The sequence below is a fragment of the Falco punctatus genome (assembly GCF_963210335.1).
Source record: "Falco punctatus genome assembly, chromosome: 4".
Lineage (NCBI taxonomy): Eukaryota > Metazoa > Chordata > Aves > Falconiformes > Falconidae > Falco > Falco punctatus.
The window spans coordinates 38,363,522-38,375,636 of record NC_137583.1 but is presented as its reverse complement, the minus strand read 5'-3'; the positions used below and the strand labels follow the sequence as shown (position 1 = coordinate 38,375,636).

The following is a 12,115-nucleotide window of genomic DNA, read 5'->3' as shown; positions in this document are numbered from 1 at the left end:
ATTCCTTGTACAGGAGGAGTAAATCTCACATAAAAGACTTACGGATGTACTTGAATGTTACCTTAACATGTTCTTTCTGCTTTCCTGTTCTCATCTTAGATGTGACAGATGAGATGCTGAGCTTCTTCCTCACCCTGTTTCAAGGACTGCGGGTGCAGATGGGAGTGCCTTTCACAGAGCAGATCATACAGACCTTCCTAAACATGTTCACCAGGTATTGTCCCACGTCAGTCACTTCTTTCTTATCCCTCAGGATGATTTAGCTTAGCTGCTCACACAACAGATTGCTGCCCCTGAGGAGTATGGTCTTTCCAATCCCTTTGTGTCCAGACTTCTGTAGTGTCCCAGGACTAAATCTGAGGAAAATGCTTCCAAGTTTGAAATGACCCAGCCCATGTGCATCAATCCTACATGCCTTCGTGCAATTTCAGCTCTCCCACAGATTTTCTGGAAGTGTGTGATAATTGAACCAGACCCTGGAATTGCCTGTTGGCTCCTACCCAAGACCTGAACTATCACCCAAGCTTTTGTTGGGGGCAGGGTGGGTGTGCGTGGCATCAATCCTCAGTCCAAACCCTCCTCGGGGGGGGGGGGGGGTTAACTTACTTGGTCTGTATTAACTGAGGCAGTTCAGAGGCGCTACCTGCTCTTCTGTAAATCAGCTAAGCATGCAGATCTGTGGGAAGATTCGTATGCAATAACTGTTTTTGTCGTAGGGAGCAGTTGGCAGAGAGCATCCTCCATGAGGGCAGCACTGGCTGTCGGGTGGTGGAGAAGTTTCTGAAAATACTGCAAGTGGTGGTACAAGAGCCAGGCCAAGTATTCAAGCCTTTTCTACCCAGCGTCATCTCACTGTGCATGGAGCAGGTCTACCCCATCATTGCAGAGGTAGGGCTGTTCTCACACAAGGTGAGGGAAGGGGGAGATGGGAAGGGAAGGCATGAAGCCTTTTGCTTTCCAGGAGCTGTAAATGTCAGTCCCTGTGGTGGCAAAGCTGGGTGACTAGTCAGTAGGAACTGGAAGCAGTGTGGGTGGAAGGTTTTGTCAGGAATTGTCAAGAGAGGCTAAAATTACAGATGTGCTCAAAGCAGGAGGTAAAACGCAAAACTTGGCGGTGAATTCTTGGCATGATCCAGCAGCTGCTGTGTGGTGCCTTCCTTAGGAGGAAATGCTTTGATGCTCTGGTACTTTGGCCACAAAGCGCTGCCCTGGGTGGCCACCTGGCAGGGTGTTGCTAGCAGTGGGATCCAGGGAGTGAGTGGGATTCCAGCACAGCAGCCTGCTTTGAGTTATTTCTTCTGCTCTCCTCCTAGCGCTCATCTCCTGATGTGAAAGCAGAGTTGTTTGAGCTGCTTTTCCGGGTCCTCCACCATAATTGGCGGTACTTCTTCAAATCCAGTGTGTTGGCTAGTGTCCAAAGAGGAGTAGCAGAAGAGCAGATGGAGAACGAAGCGCAGTTCAGTGCCATTATGCAGGTAACTCAGCTATTCCTGTGGTTGTCCAGAGCCCTTTCTGCCATGGACCCTGCACTACTTGTGGCAGTGCATTAAACGTGGCTGGTGGGGGCTAGACCGTGTCTTGAGTGAGGTCTTGCCTTCAGGAACCGCTGAAAACCGAAGTACTTGCAGAGCGGTCTTGCTGATGTGCTCACAAGGCACAGTGCCTCACTGCACAGGGAAACAAGCACTGAGGAAGGAATGTTAATGCCTTTCCATGCCTCATCCTGCATCTGGACCTAAAAATATTATTACTGATGCTGACCCACTTACTTCTGTTACAAGTCTTGTGGTTGGCACTAGGACAAATCATCAACAAAGGGAAGTTTTTCTGAGACCAAGATGTCTTTTGGTTTATATGGACTTGTTCTATGCTGTTACCATCAGATCTGGTGGAAAAGGGTCAGTGGGGTGATACCCTGTAGGCTTTTGGCCTGGGGAATGAAGAAGGCAGAGGCAGCGTGCCAGCACGTACACAGGGCCGGCACCCATCTTCTCAGATTGGGGAATTTGAATTTTTAAAAACAACAGACTGTATTCCACATGTTACTTAAGTCTGAGTTGGCCATATGAGTTCGTCTGCAGTTCCTAGGTGTAAAAACTGTCCCCAAAGCAGGCAGTGCAACTTAAAGTAAAATCAGAAAAAAAATCAGCCTCCCAATGTGCTGTTGGAGTACCTGGTGTGGGGACCTTCACCTCCAGCCCGTGTCAGCGTAAACAGAAGTGCACTTGTGCCACTTTCTGCACCCTCAGGGTAGAGCTTGCTCCTCCGAGGGAGCAAGGGCCATGTGCTTAGACTTCAGGTGGGAGGACTTTTTGCAGAGCTGCCCCATCATGGAGTGCTTGTGGAGGCTGGGTCCCTTCTGATACACGAGCGAAGAGGCTGCTCTTGCACTAACATAAACTGCATCGGTGTTGCCCTCTGGCCTTTCCTTGTCTTGGCATCCTTTGATGTGAATGAGGCCCGAGCTGGTCCTGGTGCAGGGCTGCGCAAGGATCTTTCACCTGTGGTAATGTGACACTTCCAAACTTACCCAAGTGCCATGTTTTGGAAGATATTTATGTGGTAATCTCAGTATTGTCTTCAGGCTGGTTGGCAATACTGCATGGCTTATTTTACGACTTGGCTCCTGTTGTTTTGATACGAAACTCTTATTTAACGTTCTGTAAGTGCTCTCCACACAGCCAGCGTGTTTTGTGTTGAGGATATTAGTATAGTTTGTGCGATGGTTTGCACCAGAGATCTCAGTCCAGAAATAGCTCGGTCTTGAAGGGACTTGGGCTGGTTTTGTTCATTTAACAATAAATGGCTGGTACGGGGGAATAAACTGTTCTGCTCGTGGTGCCTTGAAGCAGCAACTGTTAAAATTCTGCTGCCTGTCTCTGTACAGAACTTACTCATCTGCCTGCATCATCTGTACAGTCTTTGAGGCACTCAGGGTATAAAAGATATTTCATCACCAAGTCGGTGCAGGCCCACCAGACTAGTTCAGCAGGGTCCAGCAAATTTTGTTCCTGATCTCTTTACTGCTTCTTTACTGCCCAGGTCAGCCTCCCAGCTCTAACTTCTTTCTAATTTAGTGCAGTAACGTGTTAAGTGCATCTGCCAGTCACTTTGGTCTTTTGACTTGGATCGAGAACAAACTTTGTGTGTGTGTGTTCTGGTTTTGTTCATGCTTGCCGTGTGACCGTAGGTAGTCTCCCTGAGAAACAGCCAAATCCTTCACAAGAACGCTGCCTGCCGAGGGAGCTGTGCTCAGCATCTGTGTTCCGCTTCAGTACGAGCTTGGCCCACCTGTTCTCACCAGACCCAGCTTAGTGACTGTTCTGCAAGGATATGGCCATGTTTCCACCAAAGTGTCTTCATTCCCGTGGGCCTGGCAGCAGCACGGTTGACTTAAAACACCTGCCTGTCTTGTTCGTTTGCTGTGCTGAGAAGCAGCAAAGGCTCCCAGGGGTTTGTTCTGGTGTCAGGTTGAAAATGGTGGTGTTTTGCCTGGCGGGTCTGATACTCATTGTAATATTGGTCCCCTTCCTTCCATCCTGCTTTGTCTGTAGGCATTTGGCCAGTCCTTCCTGCAACCTGACATTCACCTGTTCAAGCAGAACCTCTTCTACTTGGAGACGCTGAACACCAAGCAGAAGCTGTACCACAAGGTGGGTCCTGGCTGACCACTGTGCACAGTGCTGTTCTGAGGCTTGTTTTAAACTACTCAGAAACTGAAGGTCAGGATTTGAGAGCTTTTATGCCGTAGCCTTTGGTTGGTTGCTGTGATCCAGATACTTTCAAGAGGGTGTTACCACCACCTTGCTACCGCTGCGGTGGGCATGGGAGGGATCCCAACTCCGGTCAGGCAAAGCAAAGCCTTTATGTGTTCCCTCCTGTGACGGTGAGGGAAGGCAAAGGGCTCACACAGTGACAGCACAGTTTGTCTGAGGAGGTAGAAACTGGGGTTGTTAGTGGGACAGTGGCTGAGTCCCTCTAGCACTTTTATCCAGGCCAGCAGCAGGGCGTCCAGGACTTAGTCACATCACTGCCAGGTGGTTGTCTCTAGACCTGTTAGCTGCTGTCATGAAGGATTAAAGTTGAAATCCAGGGTCTTGCCCTGTGAAAACAGAGCCTTTGGGCTCGCATCTGTGCTCACAACTGAAGGACAGCCCATCATGTTAACAGCTGCCTGTTGCAGGCTGTCGGGCAGCTAGCCAGATTCCCTGGCTTTGAGGAACACTGTGTAGGGCTAAAACTGGCTGGAGTTTGAATGGGATTTGATGCTGTTTTGCTTAAAGTTTGGGTCAGATGCATGAGGTAAGTGTGGCCAAATTCACTGTTAACTTTAAAGCTGGTATTAATCTAGCTTATTGTAGTCATTTGTGATCTTCACTTGGCTTGGAAAATTATCTCTGTGCTTGCAAGAGTTTGCAGACCTCACTGATAGCTTAGAAGCTGACGGTGTTGGAGTGGCTCTGTGCAGCCACGCCTGGTCTGACCTTGATGAATTTGTACTTCTGAAGCAACGTGCTGGCTGCTGTGGGCTCTCCTGTGGGAGGATTGCTGGTGTGAAGACTCCTAATTATGTGTTCTCTCACTGTGCAGAAGATCTTCCGGACAACCATGCTGTTCCAGTTTGTGAATGTGCTACTTCAGGTGCTTGTCCACAAGTCGCATGACCTGTTGCAGGAGGAGATCGGCATTGCCACCTACAACATGGCCTCAGTGGACTTTGATGGCTTCTACTCAGCCTTTCTCCCTGAGTTCCTGGCCAGTTGTGATGGTGTGGACTCGAACCAGAAAAACGTGCTGGGAAGGAATTTCAAAATGGACAGGGTAAGAAGGGGAAATGCTGCAGCAGCGTCTCCGTATTCTCAGGATGCGCAGAGTTTTTCTCCTAGAACATGCTGGCAGGCAGCCTTGAGCGTCTCGGGGACAGTTTTTTGAGGCAGTACCTTTTGTTCCAAACACTTCCCTACTCAGCAGTGCCTAGCCAGGGTTTTTTCACTGTAGGTCGCAGAACTGCCATCTCATCTCTGACTGCCGAATGCTGTGGGTGTTGGGGAGAATGTTTCCTGGAGGAAGTTTTCATAGGGGTAGACTGACATTTTCTAGAGTGGGATACTTGGATCCTTGCCAAAATCTCGCTCCAGATGCTGGCCAGATGTTTGAGGGTTACAGTGAAGACAACAGCAGGGTAGCTGCAGTGGCTCACAATTCTTTCAAACCTCTCCTGTGCATGTGAAGCAAATGGGAGGGCCTGTAACCTCCCTGTAGAACATCATGGCAGTGCAGCAGGTTGTGGCTTCCATCTGCTGAAGGTTGCTTGTCTATTGAGTGCTTCCTCTCCTGTGAGAGACGATGGGGATTTGAGACCAAGATTAAGGGTAGGAAAGGAGCCTTGAGAGAATCACCAGGCTGCAGAAGGCAATTGCTCTTCAGGAAATCAGCCCTTGTTATGGGGTATGTGGCACCCAGGAGCCTTGGCAGGGATGCAGTGGGCAGTTGCCGCTGCAGATGGCCGTGTTGTTGACCACTCAGGTAGTGCCTGACTGCACACCGGGAAGGCAGTGCTGTGAACAGAGCCCAGATCTCCGCAGTCAGCTCTCTGCGTGGAGCAGCTCCGGAGCAGTCTCTGCTCCCTGTATGTGGGCTGCAGAAACTCGCTTTTCCTGGGCTCAGGCTCTGGAGGAAGGGGTCTGTTTTTTCTCATGTATGAAAATGCACGTTTGGTCCTGTGAGTTCCTGTTCCCTGCCATAAGACAGTACTTGTAGGCATTACTCTGTTTGCAGTACATGTTGTTTGATCTTTTCCAGGATCTGCCATCGTTTACCCAGAATGTGCACAGACTGGTGAATGACCTGCGTTACTACAGACTCTGCAATGACAGTTTGCCCCCTGGAACTGTGAAACTATAGTTACTGCACTGGACTCGTGTTTTGATCACTGTAGGGAACGGATCCATGTTTCGTTTTGCCACCACATTCTCTCCTCCCTGGATTTGTCAGTACTGCAGGACGTGGGGTCTTGCACATGGGCACATCTTCTTGGATTCACGCACCACGCTTCCTTTTTTCTCTCCCAACCCAAAGGCCCCCAGCTGGAGTCAGCACTGTCTGCAGGATGTGTCTTAACGCCCAGCCGCAGGGCATCTCAACTGTACGGAAAGTCCTCTCGCCGGGGTTCGGTTCTACTAACGTAGCACTTTGTTGCGTCTGGAGATTTCTGTGGAGTTGTCTTGAGAGATCATGTACGTATCAAACATGAGGCAGAAGCGCCAAAGACTACTTCAGACATTCGTACCTTCGTGTCATTCCACCTTCCTGCCCCTGCCCAGCTCTCAGAGGAGGAGTCTCATGATGTTGGGACTGTTTTGGCACGTCTGTCACTCCCTTTGTTTTTAAATTGCCTTGAAAACCTCCCTGCTGTTTGTGGGGATTAGAGACTTTTTGGGGTTTTTTTTAAACGTTTTCTCATCATTCCATTGTGATACTAAAACAACATGCTTAATGGAAATAAAGTGCTTACTTTGTTGTTTTAAATAACTTATAACTTGTTTTAGTTTCCTTGTAGGCCTGTCACCAAGCCATTCTAATAGATGAAAATGCGTTTTGCGATGCAGGCAGCAATTGCAGCCTTTCCTCACGATCAGACAAGACTGGCCGCGGGTGCATGTGGTGCCTGTACCAGTGCCCTGTCCAGGCTCCCAGCAAGCCCCACAGCTCCTGAAAGGTGCTGTGCTGAACTAGTGCAGAGCAGCGTTGGCTTCCTCCCCTCCTCTCCCCTCACTGTATTTCCCATCTGTGTTCCCTGGTGTTTTCTGTGGCCTGTTGTGGTGATCAGTTTATTCCCTTCAGCAGACAGTGGTCTGGATTATCAAGAGCTGCGTGCAGGAAGAGATCTCCCAGTGTTCATGATGTTGCATCACAGGAGGCCTGAGCTGAAGGACAGCTGCTGGCCAGAATGACCTGGGGGTGGCATCTGAGCCTGAGGTTAAAATCCCAGTCCCCAGACACAACCGGATCTTGTGGAGCTGGTGAATTTCTGATTGTGCAGCTGGGAAGGATTTATTTTTTTTGTTTTTTGCCCTGAAGTCTCCAGTCAGGTAGCTAGTACAGAGCATTAAATCGCTCTTAATTCTCTGTGGTGGTTATGAGGGCAGCTGCAGAAGGGTGCACAGTGGGAGCAGCACCATGAAGGCAGCAAACCTGGAGAAGGGGTCTCATAAACGTTTGTGGATGTGGACTTGAGTGAGATGGCTGCATGTGGACAGCTGGGAGGTGTCAAGGGTGAGCTGGAGTGTAAAAGCACTTGCTCCATGGTTCCTTTAGTTACAGTTTTGTCAAAAACACCCTGTGATGTGCATGTTTGCTCTTTGGAGATAATGTATGCTGTTTGGATAACCTGTGCATGGACAGAGCCCTGCATCCAGGCCTGAACGGGGCCGAGATCGATGTTTGGGCTTCATACCCTGCGGTGAGCAGCTTGAGGTGAAAGCTGTGTGTGCATCAGTCCAGCCTGCTGAGGACAGGCCTCGGCCAGGTCCAGTCCTTGCAGCTGAGGGGCTGTGAACCGCTCTCTGCAGAGTGTGTGAAGACCCCTGTGAAGGTGGGCGATGATCTACCGCCAGGCTGCAGAGCTCTGACCCGCTGTGGGCGAGAGGCGCTGCGCTCCCTGCCAGCCAGAACCTGCACTGGGAGCCCACGGTTTGAAGCCACCAGCTCTTGGAGTAACAGTGTCAGTCTGTGCTTGAAACTTTGAGTCCTTGGTTTTCCTGGTGGTAATTAAGCATATGAAAATAGGGGTCCAAAGCCGTGCACAGAGCTGCTCTCTCCTCCTGAGGTGCCACCCCAATCGCACAGCTGTCTGCTGCCTCCTCCACCAAGCACCCTGGCTGTGGCTTCCTTCAGAGGTGGGCTAAGGGGATTTCACCTGTTCCTGGCCCAGCTCCCCACCTGGCACAGTGCTCGGGGGCTGGTAGTGCTTCCCTTTCTTGCAAAATATTTGGTGGACAGAGGGTGAAAGTACTTGTTTATCCCTCAACCAAGGGCAGCAGCTGGAAGGTGACCAAAGCCCCGGCTGCAGCCTGCCTCCCCTTGTGCTAAAAGCTGTACGGGGCAGCACCCCGGCCCTCTGCCGGAGCGGGTAAATATCAAAGGGCGGCTGGTTTGCGTGTATCGGGCTGCATTAACCTTCCCCAGAGCAGCCCCCACCTCTGTGCCAGCACCCTGGTGCAGCGGGCACTGGGGAGGGGCCTCTCCCCACCTCCAGCCCCCGGGCTGGGTGGGGGTCGCCAGTAAAATGTCTATTTTTGCATGAGCTGTTGACCAATCTGGGTGCTTGTGGGGATGTTTTTGCAGCTGTGCTGAACGCAGTGGGTGCTGGGAGCCCCCATCTCCCTCCAGACTGTGGCTGGTGCGGGGGCTCTGCCACCCCACCCCACCCCCATTCCCTGCACCTTGGGGAGGCAGGAGGGGAGATGATGGGGATGTAGGAGCTTGATGCACAGTTGGAGATGGGCTCAGCCCCTGCAGCCCCATGCTTTGTGTGCCTCAGCTCCTTCGAATTATCACAGGTTCAGAGAAACAGGCTCGAAGTGACCAGGATTTTCCATGAACTCGCAGACATTTTAATAGCAATGTTTGCGTCAAGCTCCTCTCCCAAGAGGTGTCTTAGGAGTTTGGGATGCAGGGGAAACTCAGAGTGATTTCCCAGCATGGGACTAGGGCTGGCTGGTCAGAGCAGACCCTGAAGCCCCCCTACCCCTGCCTGCAGGCACAGCTCCCTCGTGGGATTAACTCAACCCTAAGGAGGACTTGAATCTCAGCTGGAGCGATGCTGCACAGAGGAGCATCCTGTGCTCCCATGTGCAGGGCTGTGCCTGTCGCTGCTTTGTAAATCCCCTGGGATTTCTGCCTCCTTGGGTGCAGGCTGGGGTGAAGAAAGGGGCCCTGGCGCCTCCATCCCTGTCACCTCTGCGGGCACAGGGTTCGTCCCTTTCCCTGCTTCCCACAGCCTTCAGCGATGCTTCACCGCAGACAGGCTCTGGGCAGTGTTGCAGGTGCTGCTTTGCCCTCAGGGCCTTGCACCCTCTTCCCAGCACCCACAATGTGTCTGGGGCAGCCCCAGGTCCTGTGGGGAGGGCACCAGCCCTTCCCCGTGCGCACCTGCTGGGGCTGGTGTGGGCTCACCCCTGGGCTCTTCCCGCCTGGACTACATGGAGTACATCTGGGGGTTGGCAGGGTCGTGGTCACCCAGGGGCTGGGTGCCCGCTCTGCTCTTGGGGCTCGGCCCCGCCAAGGGAGAGTTTGTTCCGTGCTGGGGCCGCCCCGTACCGGGATGCTCCGTGCTGGGGCCGCCCCGTACCGGGATGCTCCGTGCAGGCGCGGCGGCCGCCCGGTCCCGGCGGCTGCTTTAAGGGGAGGGACGGAAGCCTGACCCAGCCCCAGGCTGGCCGGGCCCTTAAAGCCCCCGCGGGGCGGCCGAGCCCCGCCGCGGCCACTCCGACCCGCCGGCCCCGCCATGGGCTCCCTGGGGCGCTGCCTGGCCCGGAGCCTGCTGCGGGGGCAGCCGGGCCCGAGCCGCCCCCCCGGGCCCCGCTGCTACGGCTCCGGTGAGACACGGCCCTGCCCGGCCCCCTGCCCCAGGACCCTGTCCCCATCCTCGTCCTGCCCCCGGGGACCCTGTCCTCATCCCTGCGCTGCCCTCAGCCCCTTCCCTGACCTGCTCCTGGGGACCCTGTCCCCATCCTCGTCCTGCCCCTGGGCGTCCTGTTCCCATCCTTGTCCTTGGAATGCAGTCCCTTTCCTCAGCCTGTCCTGGGGACCCTGTCTCTTCCATCCTTGTCATGCCCCTGGGGACCTTGTCCCCATCCCTGTTCAGCCCTCGGCCCCTTCCCTAGCCTGTCCTGGGGACCCTGTCACCCCCATCCTCATTCTGCCCCTAGGGACCCTACCCCCGTCCCCACCCTGCCCTCCATCCCGCCTGTCCTGTCCCTCGGGGCCCCCATCCCCATCGTCGCCCCATGTTGTCCTCAGTCCCACAGCACCCAGTAACCCCATCCTGGGGGCAGCCCCCCCAGCTAGGGCGTCAGCTCATGGGGTCCTTGGCTGCTCTGTGGTGTGAGGGGGCACCAGGGTCTCCTCCCCGACGGGGCGGAGGCCAGAGCTGGTGGCTCCCCCAGCACCATCCTGAATGTCCCAAGGGGTTTGGTGTCAGGTTGTGACAGCAGGACCCCAAGCTGTTCCTGGGGCACCACGGGTTGTGCTGGGTCCCGGTGGGTGAGCCTGTCCCCATGCTGGTGCCATGTCCCCTGGGTGTCCCTCTGCCCGCTCTCTCCTGTCCCCTGTCCTTCTGGCAGACAGGGCGCATGGTCCCTTGGGGAATGGTGTCCCCTCCTGCGGTGTGGCTCTGGCAGGGCCAGTGGTGGGGTGAAGGGGTGGTGGTGGTGCCAGACCTTGCCGCCCCATGGTGCCACAGATGGTGGTGGTGCCAGACCCTGCTGTGCCATGGATGACAGCGATGCCAGACCCTGCTATCCTACAGTGTCACGGGTGACGGTGGTGCCAGACGTTGCTGTGCCATGGGTGACAGTTATGCCAGACCCTGCTGTCCCACGGCGCTTGATTTCTTCCCCCACCAGTGGGGCTGTGACCAGGGACCTAGGCTGTGCCAGGGCTGGTGCCCACCTGTCTCTGGGCAGGAGCCGTGACACACAGGGTGGCACCTGCAGTCCCGGCACCAGGACAAGGCAGCGCGGTGTGGTCAGCCAAACCAGAGCCAGCCCATCCCACGCCGGGTTGAAGGGTGTTTCCCAGCTGTGGACATGTCCCCACCACCTGTCAGGGCTTTGCAGTGTGTCCCTGGGGTCCCTGCTGGGACCCTGCCAGTCTGCGAGCACAGCTCACCCAGGGGACATGGCACCAGCATGGGGACAGGGATGGGGACAGGCTCACCCACCGGGACCCAGCACAACCTGTGGTGTCCCAGGAACAGCTTGGGGTCCTGCTGTCACAACCTGTGCCCATGTCCCACACCCGGCAGTGACCTGTGACCCATGCCTGGCAGTGACACTGGCCCCTCCGTCCCCACGCAGCCCCCCCTGAGCTGCAGGAGAAGACACTGGTGCTGGTGAAGCCGGATGCGGTGCAGCGGCGGCTGGTGGGGACCGTCATCCAGCGCTTTGAGCGGCGTGGCTTCAAACTGGTGGCCATGAAGATGCTTCAGGTAGCCCCCCCGCCAAGCTGTCCCACGCCCCCCTGGGGCACCCCACTCCCTACAGCCGGCTCGGGGGTGCTAGAGGGGGGTACTGATGCTGCTGTCACCCCATGCTGCCATCAGGCGGATCAGGGTCTCCTGGACAAGCACTACCAGCAGCTGCGGCAGAAGCCCTTCTACCCTGCGCTCCTTGCCTACATGACCTCGGGGCCACTGGTGGCCATGGTGAGGGGCTGGGATGGAGTGTCAGGGGGACGGGGGGGCTCGGGGGGCTGGGTGGAACCGGGGGGGCTCAGGTGTCCCCTGTCCTGCAGGTGTGGGAGGGCTACAACGTGGTCAGGTCCACGCGGGCCATGGTGGGGGACACCAACTCGGCGGCAGCGGCGGCGGGCACAATCCGAGGGGACCTCAGCATGCACGTCAGCAGGTAGGGGCGCGGTGGGGGTGGTGGGGGCGGCGGTGGGACCCTGCAGCCATGGCACTGTCCCTGTCCCCGTTCCTGGTTCCTGTGCAGGAACGTGGTCCACGCCAGTGACTCGGTGGAGACAGCCCAGCGGGAAATCGGCTTCTGGTTCCAGCGGGATGAGCTGGTGGCCTGGGAGAGTGGGGACCGGGACTACACCTATGGGCCCTAGGGTGGCCCCGCCGGGGGGGCCAACCCCCCAATAAACCTCAGTGCCTCCAGCCGCGGCTCCGTCTCCTCCCTCAAATGCCACCACCAAGTGCTGGAGGGCTCTGGGGGCGCTGGAATGTCCCCAGAGGGCACTGGGGGAGTGCTGGAAGACTGGGAGGCACTGAGCTGTCCCTGGGGAGCACTGGGGTGGTACTGGAAAGCTCTGGAAAGCACTGGGTTGTCCCGAGGGGGTATTGCAGCAGTACTGGGAAGCTCTGGGAAGCACTGGGATGTCTCCA

At 55.5% G+C, this 12,115-nt stretch overlaps 2 protein-coding genes across 4 annotated transcripts in view; both read left to right on the top strand.

Moving 5' to 3' along the window:
• Nucleotides 1-6,531, top strand: part of XPO6 (exportin 6) — a 55,728-nt gene extending 49,197 nt beyond the window's left edge. For all 3 annotated transcript variants that reach the window (XM_080383513.1, XM_080383512.1, XM_080383514.1), the window contains 6 exons: nucleotides 100-214; nucleotides 717-888; nucleotides 1,314-1,475; nucleotides 3,555-3,653; nucleotides 4,591-4,821; nucleotides 5,803-6,531. In XM_080383513.1, the coding sequence (XP_080239639.1) occupies nucleotides 100-214; nucleotides 717-888; nucleotides 1,314-1,475; nucleotides 3,555-3,653; nucleotides 4,591-4,821; nucleotides 5,803-5,904 (881 nt within the window). In that variant the 3' untranslated portion in view covers nucleotides 5,905-6,531. The remainder of the gene's footprint in view (nucleotides 1-99; nucleotides 215-716; nucleotides 889-1,313; nucleotides 1,476-3,554; nucleotides 3,654-4,590; nucleotides 4,822-5,802) is intronic.
• A 2,801-nt stretch (nucleotides 6,532-9,332) lies between these two features.
• NME4 (NME/NM23 nucleoside diphosphate kinase 4) lies at nucleotides 9,333-11,887 on the top strand. Its single transcript, XM_080383581.1, has 5 exons — nucleotides 9,333-9,599; nucleotides 11,082-11,212; nucleotides 11,327-11,428; nucleotides 11,518-11,630; nucleotides 11,718-11,887. Exons 1-5 carry the CDS (start codon nucleotides 9,509-9,511, stop codon nucleotides 11,836-11,838), a joined length of 558 nt encoding a protein of 185 aa, XP_080239707.1. The 5' UTR covers nucleotides 9,333-9,508; the 3' UTR covers nucleotides 11,839-11,887.
• The last annotated feature ends 228 nt before the right edge of the window (nucleotides 11,888-12,115 follow it).

Excerpts from the sequence above, each read along its gene's own strand:
- NME4 (XM_080383581.1), top strand. The coding sequence starts at position 9,509 with ATGGGCTCCCTGGGGCGCTGCCTGGCCCGGAGCCTGCTGCGGGGGCAG. Across the intron at positions 9,600-11,081 it reads GCCCCGCTGCTACGGCTCCG|CCCCCCCTGAGCTGCAGGAG; the intron begins GTGAGACACGGC and ends GTCCCCACGCAG. Across the intron at positions 11,429-11,517 it reads CGGGGCCACTGGTGGCCATG|GTGTGGGAGGGCTACAACGT; the intron begins GTGAGGGGCTGG and ends CCTGTCCTGCAG.